We start from the raw sequence: 24,756 nt of genomic DNA, 5'->3' as shown, positions 1-24,756 counted from the left end.
ATGGACCAACATGGATGAGCTCCTGGAGACTCTAAGTGGGGAAAACAAATGCGTAACAGGCCTGCAGCGTATGTTGTCTGTCTCTGCTGGGTGTGCAGAGATCTCTGGAAGACACCTCAGAAACTGGTATCACAGGCTGCAGGTTGGAAGGGGCCTTGGTGACCTGTGAAGGCTGGGTCCCCGTGGGTCCCACCCATCCAAGGATGAGCATACCTGCGCCCTCTGGTGGCAGGAGCCCCACACTGCACAGGAGAGGGCGGGGCTGGGAGCCCAGCTGTTCACCATTTAGTAGGTTGGGGACCTCACACAAATCCCTAACCTCTCTGTTTCTGTTTCCTCTCTGTCAAGCAGTAAAAATGCCAGTGCTACTAAAATCAAATGAGGTGATACTCATGTAAGTGGGGATAAATGCACCACCTCACCAGGTTCCTGTGAGGATTAACAATATGTGAAGCGCTCTGTGCAGGGCCTGGCATGCAACAATGCTCAGGAAATGATTTTGTTCCCCAATACATCTTGGACATCAAGCAAAGCAGACCACTTGGTTTCTCATCTGAACCTTGACCCCGACGGGATCAAAACGCACACTCCTCGGGGCCCATCGTCAACCTGCGCGCCCACGCTTGGCCTGTGCTCCCGCGGGCTGTGGTCTTCTCTCGGTCTGGAATGTCCCTCCCTCCTTTGCCTGTCTTGCTCAGCCTCCAGGGCCGGCTCAAATGTCACCAGCTCCGGGCTCCTCCGGAAGTCCCGGCCGGGAAGGGGCTGTGCCCCTCGCTCTGTGATGGCACAGCACCCGGGTGCCCTGCTGTGGGGCATCAGCACACCAATCGTGATTTCGTCCCCAATTCCAGCCGATACACACGCTCGCTTCTTACAAAGGTCAACGTGTTGTGTGGCACCGAGGTGGAAACAGGCACTGAGGTTACAGTGCACACGACGGTCTGGTGAGGAGAACGGGGCGGCGTCTGTCCACGCTCAGTAGCACACGCACAAGCGGCTCCTTCCACCAGCTGGGGACTGGGTACGCAAGCGATGGGCGACCAGACAATGGGACACTGTGCAGCCGCGAAACAGAACCGAGAAGTTTTATTATTGACATGGAACCATCGCCCAAAGTTACACTGGAAAGTGGGGGGAAATACAGTTTATACAGCACCTACCGTTGTGTGAAAAGGGGAGAACCTATATACAAGCATTTGCATTTGATGCTTAGACTATTTCAAGAAGAATACAGAAAACATACTGATACCAGCGGACCGGGAGCCTCTGGGGCGAGAACTGGGAGTCTGGGGAACAGGAGGAGGGGGATGCTGCTATCACACACCTTTTTCTCTCTTAAACTTTATACTATGTACATATATCTATTCAAAATAAAATAACTTTCTAGTAAAGAGGGAAAAGGAAAGCCCGTCATGAGATGGAGACGATGGGTAAGCCACCGCTCCAAGAGGAAAAGACCTTGCATTTGTTTCCAGGAGTGAGAGTGTCCTCAGGGCAGCTGCCCCCACTTGCACCCGGGCACTGTCACTTGACGTTCAGAGAATTAAAAACGGGTTTCAGTGTGAGCCTGAGTAAAACAGAAGGATAAACTCATTATCAGTGGTCGAAGAAAATTCACAGGTGAGTGCATAGCCAAGTCCAAAAGAAAAAGAAGTAGAATTTGGCTCTTTCTTTTTTATTTTTAGTTCATCCTCACCCGAGGATATTTTTCCATTGATTTTTAGAGAGAGTGGAAGGGAGAGGGAGAGACAGAGAGAAATATCAGTGTGAGAGAGACACTTCGATGGGTTGCCTCCCGCTCGCACCCCGACCAGGCCAGGGAACCTGCAACCAAGGTACATGCCCTTGACCGGAATCGAACCCGGGACCCTTCAGTCCGCAGGCTGACACTCTAGCCACTGAACCAAACTGGCTAGGACTAGAATTTGGCTCTTTCATGATGGCAAACACTGATGGCCTTGGGTCATTCCTCTCGTACCCACAAAACACAGAGCTTCTCAGTGCCTCCGGACCCTGGCTCTTCGGGTTAAATGCCGCTCAGATCATCGGAACTCACCTGGGTAAAGCAGCTGGAGCAGAGCCCCTCCAACCCTGGCCCCCAGGGGCCTTGCTGGGAAGGCCCCCCAGCTCAGATGACCCCTTTCCCGGGGAAATCCACGCTCTGAAACCTAACTGCCCAGCCAGGTAAGGTCTGAGGGCCAAGGCCACGGCGGGGACCTCGGCCAGCTTTACAAGCGAGAAGGCTGGTTACGGTGGGCAGCAAACTAGCCTCAAAGGGAAGACATCACAGGAGGGTGCAGGAGCCTCGGGAGCTCTGCGGGGCAGGTGGGGCCTGGGGGAGGCGGGCACCTGAGTCCTCTCAGGCTGGTCACCTGCCTCCTGCCTTCCCCCAGGCCATCCCGGCACTCCCCATCCCTTACTCACTTCTTCCAGAAGCGTCTCTTGCTAACCCCACCCTGTTTGGCTCTCAGCACAGGCTTCTGCCCGAAAGTCCTCCAGTCCAACCCTCTATTGACAGCTGTTCCTGCCTTGGTAAGTGGTGCTGGACCGGTTCCTGTGTTTATCTGTCTCCATGACTACAAGGCCACGCCCCAGGGAAGGGTTTATCACGTACTGTGTTTCCTCGCTTGGTTCGGAGCTCAGTCTGCGGGGAGCAGTCACTACTTGGCTCTCCTGGGGCCAGGACTAACTTCTCCCTAGTTCTGGGGTGGCTGGCTGTCCCCCCAGTTTAATCATGCTTGCTAAATGCCAAATTATGTGAAACTACCTGAAGAGAAATAGTCTCCCATGCCCCCTCCAGCCAGGATACTACCCAGCAGCCAAAATGATTTCTTTTCCCCTCACCCGAGAAATGTTTTTATTGATTTTTAGAGAGAGAAACATCTGACTGGGAATCGAACCCACAACCTTTTGCTGTACCAAATGATACTCCAACAGCCACCTGGCCAGGGCCAGAATGACCTTTTGGCAAGCTAAGTCAACTCCTGTCACTTGGCTGCTGCCCACTTCACTCTGAATAACACCCAGTCGCCTTACTCAGGCCCAGGAGGCTTTGCACAGTGTGCCCCTGCTCCTATCTGGCCCCCTCCCCCACCTCTCTCCAGGCACTTGGCCCCTCACTGTCGAGGGGCACACACGCTTCTGCTTCAGAGCTTGTGCACATGCTGTTCCCTCTCCCTGGAATGCTTTTCCATGCACCTGGTCAATGCATTCAGGGCCCTGCTCAAAGACAGCTTTCCCTCCCTACCCTTTCTCAAACAGCAACCCCTTTGGCACTTAGCTCTGTGGACGAAAGGGGCCACATGCTGACCTGACAAGCTCAGGGGAGGCCTGAATGGCAGTCTTGCAAACTCAGAGACCTAAAGTAACCACAAAGGATGGTCTGAAATTAAACTTTAACTAAAAGCAGCTATGGTGGGCAGTTACTTCCTAGGCCGGTATCTTCACTGACAAGGTCAAACTTTACCTTAACTGAGCCTATCTGTGTTTTTGCATCTATAATAACATGCCCTTTGAAATGTCTGGGTAACTTGTAACTTCCCTTTTTCCGGATCCCTTGGGGCACAACTTAATAGGACAGATACCACCAATTCCTTCATTATCATGTTAATTGTTCCTGCACCCACCTAAGTACGTGTCTATCATTTCACTGTTTATCCAATCCCAGGGGTTTCCCTGCTTTGCTTTCTTCTGCCTCTCTAGTCTATCACCAATGGATTTCATGTAACCCACCTACGTCCCTTTCCTTTGATTGCAATGTATAAATACAGATGTAACCCGCCATTCTCGGGAGCATTATCTCAGTTCATTGAGGTTCTGTTTCCTGGCACATGTCGACAGTTTGGCTCAATAAACTCACAAAAATTCTTTACACGTTTCAGTGTTTTTTTTACGTTAACAGCTCCTTCCAGCATCTGCCCCTCCGGATCCACACACTCTGCCTCCTCTACCTTACTGCTACCCCGGGAGGCTGGCCAGGTACTGCAGGCCTGTGCCCTCTGACTCTAGCCTGTGCCCTCTGACTTCTAGCCTGTGCCCTCTGACTTCTAACCTGTGCCCTCTGACTTGTAGCCTGTGCCCTCTGGCTTCTAGCCTGTGCCCTCTGACTTCTAACCTGTGCCCTCTGACTTCTAGCCTGTGCCCTCTGGCTTCCAGCAGAGAACAGGCAGGATACCAGAAGGTGGGAGGGAGGTGAGGTCAGAGTATTAATTCCTGGGCTGGCTCCCTCCCTGCAGGGTTGCTGTGTGCTATCTGGCTCCTCAAGGACCCAAGGCCTCAGCTCCTGGCAGGCTCTCACTTCGGCCTCTCTCCAGCTTCCGGTATCTGCTCCCGCCCCTCCCTGTCACTCACCGAGGTACTACACTACCCCTTGGGTTCCCCTACACCAGTGATGGGCAACCTTTTGAGCTTGGTGTGTCAAACTTCGCCAAAAAACTGAGCATAACTCGGGTAGTGTGTCACTTTGAGGAAAAAACTAACTCCAAGACTCTAGTCGCAAATGTTTCATCCTCAGGAGCAGCAAAGGTTTCATCCTCGGCATGCGACCGCGTGTCATCAGAAATGGCTACACGTGTCAGTGCTGACACGCGTGTCATAGGTTCGCCATCACTGCCCTACACCTTGCCCACTTCTTTGGAGGTAATTGCTTTATTAAACCTTTCTCAATCACCCAAAGCATACCATCCATTTTCTTTCAGGACCCCAATGCAGCACCTGCCATCGCATATCTGCTGTTTGAAACTGTCTCCCACTGGACCATAAGGTCAGAGAGGTTGGTGACTTTATTACGACATCTGGCTCAGCGCCTGCACCAAGTAGCTCAGTGCATGTTTGCTGAATGCATGAATGAGGAAGGGAAGGATCGCTGTAAGCTAAGTAGGACATGGAGGCTGGGAGGAGGCCACGCTTTAGGGGAAGGGCACAGGGGAAGGCACAGGTGCAGCAGTGGTGAGAGCGCCCCTCAAGGCCAAAGACCCATCTCTGTCCTTCTTAGCACTTCTCTGCCATCTGCAAGGCTTCGGGTTCGTTTTGTTTGTACGTCTTCCCACTGGAATGAACCCCCTGGGGGCAGAGGCCATGTCCCATCCTGTTCCCTGTGGTATCCTTAGCGCCTAGCACAGTACCTGGCATGCACAGAAGGCACTAGATCCGTGTTTGTTGACCAAATGGAAGAAATGTGAGTTATCCAAAAGAAACAATGAATTGGCAGAGGATCTCGAAAGCCAGGTTGGGCGGTTTGGACTTGGAATGAAGAGCAATAGGGTAGAACTGCACGCGAGCCCTGCTGCAGAAAGGGAGATGACAGAGCCGGCGGGCAGGCTGGGCCTGGCAGGGGACACAGGCCGCAGCATCAGACCAGCAGGGAGAGGTGGCAGAATGTGGTGCAGATGCAGAATGAAGCCTCCAGCGTTTAACCCTGGCCCAAGAGCAGTACCCCACTGTTTCCAGCTTCCGGCTGCAGTGGGAAAGCTGGGAGCGGAAGTGGTTTGGGGGAAGCATGAATCAAATCCACTCTGACCATGTTGCATTGACAATATAACCAGCTGGCTCAGTGGACAGCAAGTGACAGACAGATGGATACTGAGGACTCCCGAAGTGGGTGATGAGGGGGGGGGAACAGCTGAAAGTGGAGGAGCCGAGGAGCCATCGCCTTGGATAGCAGAGGAGTGTCTGGGACCAAACACAGCGGGTAGATTGGGGAAGACAAGCCAGCAAAGAAAAGGGAGGCCAAGAGGCAGAATAACAAAGGAAGGAGGGCAATGTCAAGGAAGCCCAAGGAACAACTTCATAGAAGGAAGGTGGCAGCCAACAGCCCAGGCCAGAGGCTAGAGTCGGTTGGACTCCAGAGGCCCCATCCTAGAGGCGCGCTGACTGCCGGCGTCCGGGACCCTCGGAGAGCCAAGTTAGGTGGGTTCCGTGTTAGAGAAGGGTTTGCTCCTGGGCACATGTCCTAATCCTCATTTGTGACAAGGATTGCCAGTTGTCCTCCAAATCCATTCTTTCCTTCTTTCCGTGGTGACAAGGCTCCCAATTTTTACCTGGACACAGAACCGCCGTAAATCCCACGTTTCCTTGCCTTGCAGCCTGGTGGGGCCATGCGGTCTTCAGGTCTCCTCTGTGTACACCTCCCTCCCTCTCCTCCGCTGGGATGAGGACCCAGAAGACGGACATAAGCATTACCCAAGGTGACGGAGGAAGCAGAGGCCACCAAGCCAGCCTGGACCACCCACCCAGACTTTCAGAGAAAGCATACGTTCCTGTCTTAAGCCACTATATTTTGAGGACATTTTGTTAGAACAGCCTCATATAGGAACCCACCACTTAATCCAGTACAAATGCCTCGGATCAGATCAAAAGTTGTTCCAGCCCAACTCTGCCAGGGGCCCCAGGGTGAGAGCGAGCACTGGCTTTTCCCTTGGCAAGATCCTCACTCTATGCACAAGGAGATCCTAGTCTCCTTAATAATCTGTTACAGATCCATTATTCATCAACTGATCCAAAGTCTTCATAAAAATGTTTGTCCCCCTATCTATCTAATCAAGGAATGAGTAAGAGCAGCGATTACCAGCATCCCCATCACGCTCCCTAAGTGGTTCCATTTCTATCTAGTTCCCTTCTCCTCGCACCCGCAGGCCAAGGAGGGTGTGGGTGTGCGATGGGGTCACCTGGATGGAGTGGTCAATGTTCCAGAGGAACAGCAGTGCGCACGGCCACGAGGTAACGGTGTGGAAGATGGGCAGCATGGCTGTGGGCGGGATGCCTGGGGGGTGGACCGCAGCCGCTACTTAGCAGCTGAGCAAACTGAGGTCAGTCACTGACCTCCTGGGGCCTCCGTGTCCTCAGCTACAACGGGGACAGTAAGAACATCTACTTTTGAGGTAGCTGTGAGGAATAAAACAGTCAATAAGTGTAAGACACTTGAACCGTGACTGGCAACAGTTCTCAATTAGTATTAGTCTTCATATATAACTAGAGGCTCAGTGCACGAAATTTGTGTACTCAGCCCGGTCTGTGCCCTCTTGCATTCCGGGAGCCCTCGGGGGATGCCCGTCAGTCGGACATCCTTAGCACTACTGCGGAGGCGGGAGAGGCTCCTGCCACCGCCGCTGCCCTCGCCAGCCGTGAGCCTGGCTTCTGGTTGAGTGTTGCTCACTCCTGCGTTGAGCGTCTGCCCCCTGGTGTTCAGTGTGGGTCATAGTGACTGGTCGTTCCGCCATTCAGTCGATTTGCATATAAGCCTTTTATTATATAGGATTTATAAAGCAACAGAAAAGAAAAACAATCAGGCAATAGAATAACTATGATTTATAAAGCACAGTTACAGATGTTCTCATTAAATCCTCCTGATGAGGCATCATAATTACCCCATTTTATAGAAACTGGTTTGGAAGTTTAGTGACTTGCACCAAATCTTACAGTGGGTAAATTGTAAATTCAAATGTCACCAAGCCTTGTTTTCCAGAACTACGTGGCCTCGAAGTAGAGAGACTTCAGGATTCCAGAAGAACAAAGCTCCCTTTACACTGGTTTCTCCCCAAAGTCCAGACCATTTTGTTACTGGTTTCTCAGTTAGCTCCACTGATCATTTAACTTCCTTCAGGTCAGATACAAAGGAAAAGGGCCTGCTGAGCATCCTCACCAGCAGGCCAGAGCTGGGGCCCAGAAGGTGGGAGGTCGGGGAGGGGGCACATTGGTCAGTAAACACAGACGGACTGCTGTACACTCAGGAGACACAAAAGCCTGGTGCAACCTGTGGATCTTACTGTGATCCTGATTCAAACAAGCTAACTGTTAAAAACAAACAAGAACATCTTTGAGACAACTGGAAATATTCTAAATATGAACTGGGTGTCCTATATAATAAAAGCCTAATGTGCTAAGTGTACAGTCGTCCATTCAACCAATCAAAGAGTAATATGCTAATGATATGCTAAGGCTGCTCAACTGCTGGCTATGATGTGCACTGACCACCAGGGGGCAGACAGTCAACTGGTCGACCAGTCACTATGAGGTGCACTAACCACCAGGAGGCAGACGCTCCGACGAGTAGGTTAGCTTGCTGCTGGGGTCCAGCCGATCGGGACTGAGCAAGACAGGCCAGACACTCTGGAGCCCTCCCGTGGCCCCGATCGTGCACTGATGAGGTTTCTTGACCTGGCCTGTGCCCTCTCGCAATCCGGGACTCCTCAGGGGATGTCAGAGAGCTAGTTTCGGCCCAATCCCACAGGTCAGGCCGAGGGACCCCACTGGTACACGATTCATGCACCGGGCCTCTAGTTAGGGAAAAGTGTGATATTGACATGATTGCTTTTTAAAAAAAGAAAAAGGAGAAGAAGTCTTAGAACCCATATAAGAATGCCCCATACCAACAAACCCCTAATTTCTGATAAAGGTACAAATGGAATTCAGTGGAGGAAGGGGAGCTTTTCGACAAATGGTGCTTATCAGTTGGACAGCACAGGCAAAATAATGAACTCAGCCCAGCAGGTGTGGCTCAGTGGGTCGACCCATGCACCAAGAGGTCACTGGTTCTATTCCCAATCAGGGCACATGCCCCGGGATTGTGGACTCGATCCCCAATAGGGGGGCGTGCAGGAGGCAGCTGATCAATGATTCTCTCTCATCATTGATATTTCTATCTCTCCCTTTCCCCTCCTCTCTCTAAAAATCAATAAAACATTAAAAAAATAATAATGAACTCAATTCAAACCTCATGCCTCATATAAAAATTTACTGAAAAAAGACCAAGGACTAAAATGTAATACATCTATATATATAACTAGAGGTCCTGTACACGAATTCGTGCACGAGTGGGGTCCCTCTGGGTGGCCTGCAGGGATCAGGCCGAAACCTGCAGTCCAATGCCACCTGCAGCTCCTACCTGGCGCTCCCGCTCATCCCGGCCTCACTGTGCCTGCAGCGGGCTCGCGCCCAATCAGTCACGATCGGGAGAGGCTTGCACTGCCACAGCAGTGCTCACCAGCCATGAGCCCTGCGTCTGGCACCCTCTCAAGGGGAGTGGCCTGCGGGATCGGGCTGAAACCAGCTCTCCAACATCCCCCAAGGGGTCCCAGATTGCGAGAGAGCTCTGGCCAGGCTGAGGGACCCCACTGGTGCACGATCGGGCTGGGGAGGGACTGCAGGAGGGCTCCAGGGCGTGTCCGGCCCATCTCCCTCAGTCCTGATCGGCTGGACCCCAGCAGCAAGCTAACCTGGTGGTCAGTGCATGTCATAGTGACTGGTCGACCAGTTGACTATCTGCCCCCTGGTGGTCAGTGCATGTCATAGTGCAGCCTTAGCATATCATTAGCATATTACGCTTTGATTGGTTGTTCGGTCTATTTGCATATTACCCTTTTATTATATAGGAAAGCCTAAGTGACTGTGACAACCGAATGACTGGTCAATTGGTCGCTATGATGCACACTGACCCATTGACCACCAGGGGGAAGACAGTCAACGCAGGAGCTGCCCCCTGGTGGTCAGTGCGCTCCCGCAGCCAACCTCCTGGGGTGGGTCAACTTCCCGTGGTCCCTCCCCCCTACCCCACCTCCCCTGGCTGGCTGGCCCTGATTGCCCTGATAGGGACTGGGCGAGACAGTCCCGATCGCTGGCCAGGCTGAGGGACCCCACCCATGCACAAATTTGTGCACCGGGCCTCTAGTAAATCTACTAGTATAAGAATGTTAGAAAAATATAGGAAAAAATCTTCAGGATATAGGGCTTGGTGAAAAAAGTTTTTAGACCCAACATGTAAACACAATTCATAACAGAGCAATTGCCCTTCATCAAAATTACAAATTTTGCTTTGCAAAAGATCCTATAAAGATAAAAGACGATCAACAGAGTGGGAGAAAGTATTTGCAAACCACATGTCCAACCAAGAAATCCCAAAACAAAGAAATTATCCAATTAGAAAATGGGTAAAAGACTCAAATGGACATCTTACCAAAGAGGATACTTAGGCAGTAAATAAGCACATGAAGAGATGGTCAACAACTAGCCATTAAGGAAATCAAATTAAGAGGACAGTGAGATATTGCCACACACCTATCAGAATGGCTAAAATCAATCATGGCAACACTACATGTTGGTGAGGATGTGGAGAAACTGAACCTCTCATACATTGCTGGTAGGAATGCAATAAGGGAAAATTGTTTCTTTTAAATTAAACATGCAGGAGAAACCAAGATGGCGGCATAGATAAACACCTGAACTTGCTACCTCGCACAACCACTTCAAAACTACAACTAAAAGACAAAATGGACATCATCCAGAACCACAGGAAGGCTGGCTGAGTGGAAATTCTACAACTAGAAGGAAAGAGAAAAGCACACTGAGACTCACAGGAGCTGCAGAAGTAAAGTGCAGAGGTACGGAGGCGCGCGCACATGTGGAAAGGGCTGGCAACTGAGGATGCAGCTGTCTTTTTCATTCGGGAGGGAGACACAAGCTCCTGACTGCTCTGAACTCCAGTTCCAGGCAAGACTCTGTGGACCCAGACTCATACGGGGAGAAACTGGACTGTCTGGCATCGGGTGGAACTCGAGGGCAGCTTTCTCTCAGAGGTGTTTGCAGTGATTACCGCGGGACACTGAGAACCAGGGACCTCTTAGGGAAGGGCTGACGGGAAGCCATTGCTGTTTGCTCAGCCCTGAGACCCCGCCCCACCCAAGCTGTGCGCAGAGGCTTTTGCATATGAATGACCTGGTCCTTTGAAATCTAAACTTACCTAACAAACTGCAGCTGAGTCAAAGAGACCCAGAACACCCAAAAGAAGAGGGTGTTCAGCTGGGCACCTCCAACCCCAAACAAAGAAGAGGAATCTGCAGATCTCTCCGTAGCTCCTGCTGGGTGGCCTCAGGCAGAGGCTAAATTAGCACCTCCTTATAGATCCAAAAGCCAGTGTACCCAGTGGTCAGAGTGCGACCATCCAGATTACAACTCCTCAGATCCACAAGGGACACACTCAGGGGGAAGACTCAGTGAGCACCAAAGCCCCACTGAAGCAAGTCTTGCCTCATAAGGGTGTCTCCAGCACAGAAGTTCTCCCATCGCAGACACAGCTGATCCTCACAGCCAATTGGCCTGGAGGTCAATTCCTCCCAGTGATACCAACAACAATCAATACAAGACTGTGCACATAGCCCACAAAGGGGTGCACCAAGAGTGTCCACCTCAGGTAACTGGGGAGGCTGAGCCACTGGGCCCTATAGGACATTTAGCACACAAAGCCACTCTATCAACACAGGGAAGCATCCAAAATGTGGAGACAAAGAAATAGGTCACAAATGAAAGAAATGGAGGACATAGAGTTGAAAACCACGGTTATAAGGTTTTTCAAGAAGTTTCTAGAAACCGCTGATAAATTTAGTGAGACCCTCGAGGATATGAAAAAGGACCAACTAGAAATTAAGCATACACTGACTGAAATAAAGAATAATATACAGAGATCCAAGAGCAGACTAGAGGATCGCAAGAATCAAGTCAAAGATTTGAAATACAAAGAAGCAAAAAACACCCAACCGGAAAAGCAAAAAGCAAAAAGAATCCAAAAATATGAAGATAGTGTAAGGAGCCTCTGGGACAACTTCAAGCATACCAACATCAGAATTATGGGTGTGCCAGAAGAAGAGAGAGAGACCAAGATACTGAAAACCTATTTGAAGAAATAATGACAGAAAACTTCCCCCACCTGGTAAAAGAAATAGACTTACAAGTCCAGGAAGCACAAAGAACCCCAAACAAAAGGAATCCAAAGAGGTCCACACCAAGACACATCATAATTAAGATGCCAAGAGCAAAAGACAAAGAGAGAATATTGAGAAAAACAGTTAGTTACCTACAAGGGAGCATCCATAGGATTATCAGCTGATTTCTCAACAGAAACTATGCAGGCCAGATGGGAGTGGCAAGAAATATTCAAAGTGATGAATAGCAAGAACCTACAACCAAGATTACTCTACCCAGCAAAGCTATCATTCAGAATTGAAGGTCACATAAAGAGCTTCACAGATAAGAAAAAGCTAAAGGAGTTCATCACCGCCAAACCAGTATTATATGAAATGCTGAAAGGTATTCTTTAAGAAGAGGAAGAAGCCCTAACTGGTTTTGCTCAGTGGATAGAGCATAGGCCTGCAGACTGAAGGGTCCCAGGTTCAATTCCGGTCAAGGGCATGTGCAGGAGGCAGCTGATTGATGGTTGTAGGTGCAGGAGGCAGCTGATTGATGTTTCTCTCTCATCAATGTTTCTAACTCTCTATCCCTCTCGCTTCCTCTCTGTAAAAAATCAATAAAATAATTTTTAAAAAAAGAAGAGGAGGAAGAAGAAAAAGGTAAAGATAAAAATTATGAACAACAAATACTTATCTATCAACAAGTGAATCTAAAAATCAAGTGAATAAAAAATCTGATGAACAGAATAAACTGGTGAATATAATAGAATCAGGGGCATAGAAAGGGAGTGAACTGACAATCCTCGGGGGGAAAGAGGTGTGTGGGGGGGTGCGGGAAGAGACTGGACAAAAATCATACACCTATGAATAAGGACAGTTGGGGGGGAGGGGTAAAGGCAGGGGGTGGGGTGGGAACCGGGTGGAGGGGAGCTATGGGGGAAAAAAAGAGGAACAACTGTAATAATCTGAACAATAAAGATTTATTTTTAAAAAATAATAAAAAAATAAATTAATCATGCAGTTACCATAGGCCCCAGTAATTGCACTCTTGGGCATTTATCTCAGAGAAATGAAAACTTATGTTTACACAAAAGCCTGTACACAAATGTTCATAGCCACTTTATTCATAATAGCTCCAAACTGTAACAGCCTAGATGACTCTCAATGTGTGACAAGTTAAACGGATCGTGGGACATCCATACCATGGAACACTACTCAGCAATGAAAAGGAGCTACTGACATACACAACAACCTGGAAGGTTCCCACTCCTGTGGAGTGAAAAAAGCCAACCTCGCCTGGCTAGGCATGGCTCAGTGGTTGAGCATCAACCTATAAACCAGGAGGTCACAGATCAATTCCCGATGAGGGCACATGCCCGGGTTGCGGGTCCGATCCCCAGTGGGGGCTGCATGTAGGAGGCAGATGATCAATGATTCTCTCTCATCATTGATGTTTCTCCTTCTCTCCCTCCCTCTCTGAAATTAATAAAAATAAATAAAAAAAACAAATATAAAAGCCAACCTCAAAAGATTACAAACTTTATTATTCCATTTATATAACATTTAAAAAATAAAATTATAGAGGTGGAGAACAGAGCAGTGGTTTGCCAGGCATTAGGGTGGGGAAGGAGGTGGATGTGATTCTAGAGAGAGCCTGAGGGAGCCTTATGGTGATGGACATGTGTACCTTAACTGTGGGAGTGGGTGCCTGAATCTACACATGACAAACTGCATAGAACCACACACAGAGAGGAAATGGTAAAATCTGAATAAACTCTGTGGGTTGTACCAATGTCGATTTCCTGGTTTTGATATTGCATTTATATAAGATTCTACTGCTGGGGGAGTTGGGTGAAGGGTACATATGACCTCCCTGAAATTTTTTCCCCCCAGCATCCTGTGATTCTTATAATTATTTCAAAAATTTAAAAAAGCCTATCAGAGATGCATAAGGACATATTTACACTTTAAATGATATAGGTCTTGGATGAGTTTTTAAAAATACTCTAGGCAGAAAAAAATAAAGGAAAAAAAGTGGGAGAAATAGATGAAACCGAATCGAAAAAAATGGTGTTAAAGCTGGATGAAGAATTAAACAGAGAAAATATATAAACTTTCCTAATTTTGGGTTTGAAAATTTCCAAAATAAAGTTTTAGACAGTTCCCAGCGGTACCTAGTCAACAGAAGGGCTAAGCCTCACTTGTCTGTTTACAGCCTTACTCAGTGCTATGACTAGTGAATACAAATTAAGTTCAAAGCTTATAAAATTGTTTCATTATGAAGGTTTTCCTTATGACCTTTATTAAGACCTCACAAATTACACTCTTCATCTGGCTCTGCCTACTACTTATTCCCTCCAAGAATTCCCCCCAAATTATAAAAAATAGAAGTTTATAAGTATACATTGAGAATATGCACAGTTCTTACACAATATCTCAGCTTGTCCACCATCTCCCAGTGTCTCATCCAGAACAGAATCACAGCAGCACAGCCTCTGACAGCCCCGCAGCAGAAATGGCGACTCCTTTCCAAATCCGACCTTCTCCCTTAGGCACTAGTTTTGGATGGTAACAAGAGAGGAACTGCAGGAATACTGACTGGGACGACTGCTCCCAAGAGCCGTGAAGACAGCAAGCAGGGAGGTTCCTCCTGCCTCAGCCACGATGCACACTCAGAACTGGAGTCAAAATCAACAGGCCAAGAATCGCCAACAGCCGGATCACAAACTGCTTTCACCTGGAAGAGCGTCAGTTCACCACACACCTGAAAAACTCTTATTTGGCCCAGAGCTGGAGTCCACTTCTCACTGGGATCCCCCCTTCAGTTACTCACAAGCAGCTCTTTCCCTCTGGGTGACGGGACAGGGTGCCCTAGAGAACAGTGAGGCCGGACGGATGTGGAGCCTGCTGTCACGTCTCCAAGTTTTTGAATTGGACTCATGGAAGGTTAAGAGAGGACCGTGGGCCTGCCCGGTGTGGCTCAGTTGGGTGAGAGTTGACCCATGCAAAAAGAGGTCGCTGGTTCGATTCCAAGTCAGGGTACATGCTTGGGTTGCAGGCTCAGTTCCACAGTAGGGGGGCATACAGGAGGCAGCCAATTAATGTCTCTCATCAATGTTTCGATATCTACCTCTTCCTTCCTCTCTCTAAAAAAAGAAAATCAATTAAAAAAATTTTTTTTAAAAAAATAATTAAAAAAGAAGAAGAAAAAAAAAGAGAGAGAGATGACTGTGGAAGCCAAGTATAAGAAAAATTCAATACAATTCCAGGGACTCCTCATTGCTACTGTGTAAACTTCTAGGCTCACTGGCATTTTTCTTCCTTAGACTTGGTTTTTAAATCTCTTCTTTCAGAGACCAGCTGAAGGGTATCAGCTTGTCCACCATCTTCCTTAAACACTTGTGTTTTGATCTGTAGGGTTCAGGAAGGATGAAATCTCTCCCCAGGATGCAAAGAGGTTGAACAGATTCAGATCTGCTTCTGGAAGAACTCCTTGGCCTGGCCCACCGGTTTCCACCGCATGGCTTCCTTCTGTGCCGGCTTCCAGCAGACCCACCAGGCTCTCAGCTCTCAGCAAACAAGGCCATCCAGCCCTCAAGATCTCCGCGCCTGCCCCAATCCCTTTCCTGCTGTTTAAGGTCGGATTCCTCCAGCAAGTCACAGCATAATATACCATGCAGAGGCTCTTGTCAGAGAAAACTCTTTTCCTGGATGGGGCAGGACTCAGTCGTCCCAAAGCACACATTCCACAGAGGGACAATAAACACCAATCTCTCACGAGAGAGCGCTGCCTTGTAGGAAGAGTTCACCAAATGCGATGAGAGAGTTGGTGTGCTGTTATGCATCACCCTCCTCCACGTGACACACCTGCTCACTCCTCCAGACTCCTGCTGGCCCAGGTCAAGGAGTGACATGTGGGAAGGCAAAGTCACCTTCGGTCATCTCAGCAGGGCACTTGGAGGCCAGGTGAGAAGAGAAATAAGAATGAGGTTCTAGAGTGATAAACTGGTGCTACACATTGATTGTGAGTCAATAAAAGGGACCAGGATAGCCTGAAACAGAAACGAGGCAAACAGTCCTTCTGGAGTAAGCCAAGAAGGTACAGCCCCTTCTTTCTGCTGCCTTCCCTCGTCTCTCGGGTTCAAAGGAATCAGGTCCTGTGATAATGAATGACGTCACCAGCTGCTCCTATGCCCCAGTCCAGCCTGGTTAATTAAGAAAGCCTCGTTATTACCACCACATCATATCTTCCTCAACCCAAACATCCAGTGAAAATGGGAAATATTAACACAGAATTTGCTATTAAAAGCATGCCCAGTCACACCCAGCAGCCTCGGCTGGACCACGGGAAGCCACCCTTTCTGCTTCCCTCGAGTGGCTTTTACTCCCCCAGGAGCGTGGTGTCCGAATCTCTGTACAAGGCAGGCTTCCTTCTCAGCTCACGAGAGGGACCTAGAAAGAAGAGGAATCCATGGAGCCTGCCTGGTGGTGGCCCCACCTGCTCTCCTTCTAGGAGGCAACAACTCCAGGGCTGTGAGGGTTAGTCCCGGGCTGCAGGAAGCTCAACCTCTATGCAACAAGAGGTACATGTGGCAGACGAGGAAGGAGAAGAAAAGGGATGATACTTCCGCTCACTCGAGTAGCTTTCCCCAAGGTGCAGACCCACTGGTGGCCTCTCTTTTCTGCCCTGAAGCAGAGAAGACTCCCTCGGTTGGCCAGAGAGCCTCTCTGCACCCAGCTCCCAACTCACTTCTTCCTGCGGATCTTGGGTTTCTTCACGGGGCGCAGGTAGGGGTTATCGATGAGGCTCTCCTCCCCGTTCCGGCTCCCTGACAAGGAGGAGTTCTGCTGCAGGACAGAGGTGTTCTCCTTCTCGGCTCCAGAGTCATCCTTTGAGCAAAAGCCGAAATAAAGCAAAACACCAACAGTATAAGGAAAGAGATCGTAGTGCCCCTTTCCGGGGGAGGCTGGAAGCTCAGGGACCACTCCTTTCTAAAGGGCCTCAGGTGAATGAGGCCCAGGCAGCCTGGCTATCAGAGGAAGGTGAGACCAACAGCTCCCACAGTGGAGCACAGAGCACAAAACCCTGAGCTCTTGACAAGACAGGGCACGAGTTAGAAAGAATAGCGACCTGGGAGGGGCAGGAGGTCTGGGGCTAAAATTCAGGTGCTCAAGAAGGAAGCCCCATTGTGGGGAGATGAAGAAAAAGGGAAGTGAGCCTCCACCCTTTGCAGAACTGAGACGGGGTGAGAACAATCATATGCAGAGGCCTCTCCTGAACCACAGCTGATGTAAAGTGTCAGAGATGGCCCCCCAAATTCTCAAATTATCTGGTACTTGCAACAATGGTACCAGTGATCACGTTACAGCAGAGCCTCGAGGGTTCCCACCAAGGCCAAGCAGAGCATCTGGCACCAATGCAGGAACATCGTCCATACCCCCATCTGCCACCTGGGGATCAGGTCTTTCTGGTTTGGTTTTTGAAGACAGTGATTTTGCAGAAAAGTTCATAAATTTACATATATTCAATATGACACCAATTAAAATTTTTTAAAAATCACAATTGTGTGTAAACAGAAAAAAAGTAGTATGTTGAAATTTAAAAAACTGGTTCTGAGAATATGAGTGATTTATTCTCCTTTCCTTATTTATACTCTCTTCTAAGTTCTGTAAAATGAGCCTAGCAGAGGAAGGGGGACAAAATCACACAAAGAACTTGACCCAGAAGTTCATTCCTAAGAGACTGTAAGTGACCAGAGGTGCTGGTGGGACTGCGCCCCCTGGTGACAGGCCAAGGTTCTGTCACTGAGATTCCTGTTCTGTGGAGGCTCTGACCTCAACCAGAGCAGAGGACACTACCATCAGATGGCACGAAATGAACGAAATGAACGGCAGGCTCTCCCGCAGAGACCGCTGGCCCAGCAGGCAGGCCACAGTCAGCTCCATGAACCGGAAGAGATGGGTCACTTCTGGGTTCCGCTGCACGCGCTCACACTGTCCATCTACTGCGTCCTCCCAGAGGCCCTGTGCGTTGCCAGGCAGGACCCCTGTGCTTTCCTCTCCAACACCTGACCCGGCGGGACCGCGAGGTGACTTAGAGCCGCAGTGGAGCTTCCGGAGGCTCTTCTGAAAGCGAGTGCCCAAGATCACCCTCGCTCACGCCAGACACAGGTCTGACCACCACCAGGCCTGCCTGGGACGTTTGGCTCCTAAGCTTTCTAAAGTTCTTTACGGCTTAATTTAGCAACCACCCCCTACCCACCTCTTATCATTTCTCCATGGTCAACACCGTATCTTAGAGTTACTGGAAGTTCACTTCAGCTGTGCCTTACGTGTTTCCTGAAATAAGGATGGAGGTGACAAGGGTGCTGAAAAGCCAGCCTCGACCTGCTGGAGGCACTGAGGCTGCCTCCACCGGCTCACTGTCTCACCGGCCAGGATGTGGTCCCAGCCACGGACACAGCCTCTCTTCTCCCAAGCAGAGCTTCTGGCAATGCCACTCTCTTGCCTCCCTCAGGGACAGGCAGCCTTGAGGTGGGGACGGCTAGGAGAAGGTAAAAGGAGTAAAGTACCATTCCAACCAAGATTTTGTGAAAACTGTGGAAGCAGAAGGGTCTTTTAAGAGCTCCTGGAGCCTGGAAAGGCCAGACTCGGGCAATGCGTGGGTGCTACCGAGCCCACCCTGGGGACTGCCCCAGCCCAGCTTCAGTGCCCTGCCCACACCTGCCCTCACCTGCCTGCCGACCCCCAGGCTCACACAGCCACGGCCACTCAGCATCTCCCCTGGGTGTCAGGTAGGCACCTCCAACTTCGTGTGCCTAACACTGAGTCCCGGACCTTCCCCTGTGCGTAACAGCCCTTCCTCAGCCCTCCTGGCCTTCCAGTTGTTCAAGACAAACACTCCAGTCATTCTTAATTTTTTTCTCTCTCTGACATCCCACCTCAATCTGTAAGGAAAACTTCTTGGCCTTACTTCAAAATACAGGCAGAAACTGGCCACTGCCAGTGGCCCTCTGTGACCATCCTGCGAGGACCCACCACTGGCTCTGGCCTAGACTACTCTCTCAAATGCTTCCTAACCGATCTCCCTCCACAGCCCACGCTCTGCCGGCCCCGGCTACAGTCCCTTCTCACCGCAGTCAGCGATCCTGGAAAAAGGTAACTCAGACACGTCCCTCCTCTGCACCATGCCTCCCACCACTCCCATTTCACCCAGTTGAAACCCAGTCTTAAACCTGCTTACAAGGTCCTGGTGTGACTCTCCCTCTCTCCTGCCTCAGCCACACCCACACTCACCTCCGTGCTGCTCCTCAGGGCCTCTGCGCAGGCTGCTCCCTTTCCAGAACATTCTTCCACAGATAGCCACCTGGCTCCCTCCCTCCCTCCCTCGCCTCCTTCAAGTCTCTGCTCAAATGTCAGTTCTCAGGGATGTCCACCCTGAGCACTCTGAACCTGAAGCCTCCACCCTTCGCCCTAGACCTTCCCTCCCCGTCCCCAGTAGCACTTTAATAAACTACGTAACGATGTACTTATATAGTCCAGTCACTGTCATCCTCCCACTGCCAACACACAGGCTCCTAAAAGGCGGGTGTTTTCTTTGTTCTGTTCACTGATGGGTCCCACGCTCTCAGACGAGTGTCTGGCACATGCCAGCAGGCACTAAATAAATAAATGACGGGCACAGTGCTCGTGAAAGAGCAACGTTTAGACCCTGGGATTAGCTGCTAGTTCAAATGGGAGGGGAAAATAATTCTATTACACACTAATTTAAAATGAACAGTTCCTTTATGTTCAAGGAGATGGAGAAAATAGACCTGGTTAAGTAAAAACTATGTAGCAAGAGTCCTTGAGAGATATGCTGCCATCGACAGAGAAAAGAACGATCTAAAATGCCAGTTACTTAATGAACTGTAGCAATGTGTGTGAATGCTAACGATAGAAAACCTCCCCACGTCCACAGGGACTGGTTAAACTCATGTGTTGCCTCCCTGGAACATGCTGAGGCTGAGCGCGGGGATGAAGACGCTCGTTTACACAGATATGGAATGACCGCCAAGCTGCATGGATGAGGGCACACAGCGAGGGGTAAACCACTTGTGACCTGCAGTTTGTGTTTGTGTCTCTAGAAGGACACAGAAGAAAGAGGCTGGTGGCTGGCTGCTTTGTAGGCGGGAAGGTGGGTAACAGGGCACGAGGACCGGAGGAAGAATGGCCACCATACATCTTTTTGTACATTCTGAACAGGCCAACAGAGTAACCTATCCAATTGACTGCAGAGAACTTTGTTGCTAGAATCCTTCTCTCAGTCCTCTCGCTGACTTTTTACAGGACAGCATGTGGCTGTAGAGCCCAGAACAGCAGGGAGGCGCAATGGGGGCGGGAGCTGCCCGGGGCCGGGCACCTGTGCGGGAGCTCATTTTATCTCGCTCCCGCTTCCCCGAGAGGGAGGCGCTCCTGCTCCCATTTGTCCTTGTGAGGAAGCAGACTCAGACGTTGGGGAACGTGCCTGGGGAGTAGCACGGTCTGGATCTAAAGCCAGACCAGGGCATGGGTTTGGGTTTATGGCAGGCCCGTCCCCTGGGTCTCTCACAGTGCCCCATGCCAGAGCAAGCTGCGCTTGAACCATTGCCCGGCCTCTGCCCGTAGGCTGCAGGCACTGAAGCAGGTTGCACAGTGGAAATAAAATAAAATAAAATAAAGCCAGACCAGTCTGACCCCAAGGGTCAGGTCTGTCTCCTCTGCCGTACGGCGAGGCGCCTCGGTGTCCAGGAGAGCCAGGCAGCTCCCGGCATTATTTCAGCCTCGATGCACTCCCCGCCGGGCCTCCCCTGTGTCATTACCTAGAGTGTTAGGTAACACAGCCGCAGGCCCTTTCACTCCTTAGTACTTACAAAGGGAAGTGATGTTTGCTTAGAAGACCCCTCTTTCTCATACGGTGAACCTCAGTCCATCACCAATCGCCCTATCTCAGACCAAATTAACTGACTCCAAATCAGAAGTTCCTCTGCTTGATGTCAAGCCATGGCCTCCCAGCCCTAATTCTGAGAGGAATCATTTGGCATTAAAGAAGCATGTGCCCAAGCAAGGAAGAGCTTCAGCAAACAGCGGACACAGCACGGCACTCTCCCCCTCCACTGGGCTGCGGGCCGCCATGTGGTGCACCGTGCCTTCGAGAACGCAGGACACTCGTCCAACTTTAGCCACTGAGGCATCGTTTGCCTAAAAGCCAGGGCCAATCTTAAGAATGGATGATCATGGCAACCTGACTCTAAGGGTCCTATAAGCCTCAAAGGCATCAGCTTGCAGCAGTCCTGCCATCTCCTTTACTTCCTCCCACGATGCAGGAACGAGAGAGAGCTCTTATCCTTTCTCCTGCCAAGCACAACACATCGACCAGAGAACACCCCCAAGTTCCAATGAGCACACCTCCTCACCCACCTTTGTCTCTGTACTCACACACTTGACCTCCTGTCCTGGGTGTAAAATATCCAGAACAAGGCTAACCCTGCCATTTGGGCACCAAAACACATTATTCCAAAATGATCCTCTCTCCTGCATCCCTTCTCCCTCTACCAGATCATCCCCATCAGCATACACACATCTGGTTTTCTTTTATCTTAAAAACAAAACCCCTCGTTTAACTCCTTAATTTTCCCTTTAGTCACCATTCCATTTCTCTCCTTCCCTTTACTGCAAAATTCCTTCAAACAACTGTCTATGTAAGTGCTGTCTAATGGACCTTTCTGGATGATATAAATGTTCTTCTCTGCCCTGCCCAGTATGGTAGCCATGACCCACCTGTGGCTATTAAAATGTGGCTAGGGTAACAAGAAACTAAATTTTTAGTTTTATTTAATTTAAACAGTCCCATGTGGCTAGTGGCTACTGTAATGGACAATGCAAGTCTACACTCACTGATGCCAATTCCTCTTCTCCCATTCTCTCTGATTTCACTGCAGGCCCTTGCTCTCACTCTTACTGAACTTGCTCTTGTCGAGGTCACAAATTACACTCAAATCGCCAAACGGACAAATTGCCAGTCCTCCTATCACTGAAAGGAATGGAAGCTTTGACACAGGTGATCACTCTTTCCTCCCTGAAACACTTCCTTCCCTGGGCCCCCAGGCTCTCCCACTCCTGGCTGTGCCCGCTCCATCTCCCCATCTGAACAGTGGGAGCCCAGGGCTCAGTCCTTGTACCTCTTCTCTCCTTTAAGTTCACTCACTCTCCAGGAGCTCATCCAGTCTCAGGGTTTTAGACACTTACACAACGATGACTCCCACATTCGCATCTAGAGCCCTAACAGCTCCTTAAACTCCAACTCATACATCCATCTCTCTTCTGACATCACCACCTGGATGCCTAATAAGCATCTCAAACTTACCTGTCTGAGCCTGAACTCCCCCCGCCACACACACAGACACCTGCTCCACCCAACAGTCTTCCCCATCGTGGTTGAAGGCAAGTCCATCTTTCCTGTTGTTCAAGCAAAAAACCTTGAATTTATCTTTGACTCTCTCCTTCTCTCACATCTGACATCCACTCCATCAGTTGGCTCCACTCTAAAAATAATCTAGTTTGACCAATAATTTATCTGACCATGTGTCATTCCTTTGCTTCTACCACCATCTCTCAGCTTATGCAAGAGCCTCCTAACTGGTCTCTCTGCTTCTACCCCTACCTTCTAGTCTCCTCTCAACACAGCAACCTGACGGATGCTGTTAACCAACCCACATCAGCTCCTGGCGCTCAGCTCAGCATTTCCCATGGCTCCTGAATGACTGAGGAAAAGCCCACATGTTTAACATAGCTTTTAAGATCTGACCCCTGCACCCCACCCAATATGCTCTCTGACCGCATCCCTTCCTACTCTCCTCCCTGTTCATGCCACTCTGGCCACCCTGATGGCCTTGCTGTTCTTCAGCACAACAGCTCCCACCTCAGGGCCTTTGCACCTGCTGTTCCCCCTGTGAGGAATGCTCTACTCCCAGATGTGTAAGCTTTGTTCCCTTCAGGTCTTTACTCACATGCCACCCTCTCAGTCATCCTAAAACCACATTCCCCTGTGCCCATAGCTACTTCCCATCTCTTAATTTATTACTTCATACCTTAGCTCCATGAGGGTAGGAAATTTTGTCGGTTTTGTCTCCTACTAATTCCCCAGCACCTGGAACTGTGCCTGGCTCTGACAGGCACTCATTCAATATTTATTGAATGAATGAATGAAGCCCCAGGACAGGACTTGCCTCTCAAACTAGAGATGCCATCACACTCGGATCATCATGAGCCCATCTTGCAAGTCCCTAACATGAAGGCAGAGACCTGGGGTAGGTCATGTCCAGGTCCCAGGGTGACAGGTTGCGGGCAGTGTGGGCTACTTTGGGGGCTACTCTGAAGCAGGCAGAAGGCAGGACCCACCGTGCTGATATGAAGAGGGATGTTCTCTGTGTCTGTCTGCTCATCCTGCTCCGAGGAATCTGTCTCTTCCATTTGTTGCATCTCCAGTTCAGATGGAAGAAGAGCTGTCAGGTAGGGGATGGTGAAAGGTCTGGCAGCAATCACTGTGGGATTGGAAGAGAGCACAGTTCCACTGTCATGGCGTCCTTGCAGCTGGCTCAGGGCCTCACAGCAGATCAGTGATCAGCACCCAATGACAATAGTGGCTGACACACTCTAAGCACTCACTATATCCTACAGGCTTCACATGTACTTTCTTAATCCACTGTAATGGCTAAGTACTATCACCAACCCCGTCTTACAGAGAAGGAACCTGAGACACTGAGAGGTTAGGTGATTTCCTCCAGCACACAGCAAGTGGCAGAGTGGGATCTGAACTTGAGCAGCGTAACTTCAGAGCCCACTTCTCCCAAATTCTGGAGGACTAAAATCAGACAGAACTGGGGCTGCATCCTAGTGAAGCATCAGCTTCGTGGCCTGACACCTGGTTAACCCCTCTGAGCCTCGTTTCTAGAGCAGAGATTTTGAGCCCATCAGTCTGAAGGAGCCAAGTCCAATATTGGGTTTGAGAGCTCCCTGCATGGACTGAGCTAGAGGGCACTTCAGGCACTTCCAAACAGCACTGGGTGTGAAAAGAAATCGCGATGAGATAAATAAACAACAGAAGATCTCACTCATTTATGGAAAATAAAGAACATTATAACCTGATGAACAAAAAGATAGATACAGAGGCAGTAAAGCATCGAACAGACTATCAAATTAGAGCGGGAAGGCTGGGGAGTGTTGGGAAGGCGGGGAAAGAGATCAACTAAAGGACTTGTATGCACGCATATAAGCACACCAATGGACACAAGACACTGGGGGGGTGAAATGAGGGCATGAGATAGGGGGTAGGGGAGGCTGGGGGAAGGTCAATGGGGGGAAAAAGGAGATATATGTACTACTATATGTAATACTTTAAACAATAAAATAAAATTTAAAAAAAATAAATAAACAATAGAAGGTCTCTGTGTATGGTAGAATGTGATTATCAGGTGGGCCTAGCTTGAAAGTTACTAGCTGTGTGACCTTGGGCAAGTTACTTCCTTTCTCCTCTTTATAAGCCTCGGCTTCCTGTAGTGGTGGTAATAACAGCTCCTACCTCGTGGGCTCCTGAGAGGATTTAATGAGATGATTTAGGGCAGCGGTCGCCAACCAGTGGTCTGAGAGGTCCGAAAGGTTGGCGACTGCTGATTAGGGGAAATGACTGGCACCTCGCCTGGCACTTAATAACTTAGCTGCTATTACTTCAGGGCCAGGCACACAGCGAGCACTTGCTCAATGAATGAATCACCCTCGTTCACCTTTGGAAAACCTGAGGCCTGTGGAGATGGAGCGGCTTGGTCACATGGCGAAATGGTAGTGCTGAGATGGGAAATTAAGTGAGACGGTACCTGTGTGAGGACACGGTGAAGCGCAAAGCCTGGCAGGTGTTCTGTAACTGCCCTGCCCCCCTGATGCCACCGTCCCTTCTGCGACCAGGGCTGCCACTTCTGCTGCATGAGCGTCTCTGAGGCCCAGGGCTCAGTTACTCTTGAGGTACCTAAACTCAACGTACCTCAAGCAGCCAATCCCAACAGAGGCC

General features: G+C 49.8%; 1 protein-coding gene and 1 non-coding gene across 4 annotated transcripts in view; one reads left to right on the top strand and one right to left on the bottom strand.

The window, feature by feature from the left end:
- Positions 1–1,070: 1,070 nt before the first annotated feature.
- The window catches only part of TAF8 (TATA-box binding protein associated factor 8), a 30,256-nt gene continuing 6,570 nt past the window's right edge, over positions 1,071–24,756 (bottom strand). Inside the window, exons 7-9 of one of the 3 annotated variants that reach the window (XM_008158908.3) lie at positions 23,094–23,236; positions 16,426–16,565; positions 14,897–15,727 (exon numbers count right to left, since the gene is read on the bottom strand). In XM_008158908.3, the coding sequence (XP_008157130.2) occupies positions 15,619–15,727; positions 16,426–16,565; positions 23,094–23,236 (392 nt within the window). In that variant the 3' untranslated portion in view covers positions 14,897–15,618. Of the gene's footprint in view, positions 1,568–14,896; positions 15,881–16,425; positions 16,566–23,093; positions 23,237–24,756 lie in introns of those variants that run through there. The other 2 variants (XM_028135709.2, XM_054721963.1) reach the window with 2 other exon arrangements.
- On the top strand, positions 20,221–20,351 carry LOC114228853 (small nucleolar RNA SNORA42/SNORA80 family). The gene has a single exon (XR_003614970.2). It is a non-coding gene; the product is annotated as a small nucleolar RNA SNORA42/SNORA80 family (small nucleolar RNA).

The sequence above is a fragment of the Eptesicus fuscus genome, chromosome 10, assembly GCF_027574615.1.
Source record: "Eptesicus fuscus isolate TK198812 chromosome 10, DD_ASM_mEF_20220401, whole genome shotgun sequence".
Taxonomy (NCBI): Eukaryota; Metazoa; Chordata; class Mammalia; order Chiroptera; family Vespertilionidae; genus Eptesicus; species Eptesicus fuscus.
This window is presented reverse-complemented; position numbering and strand designations above follow the sequence as displayed.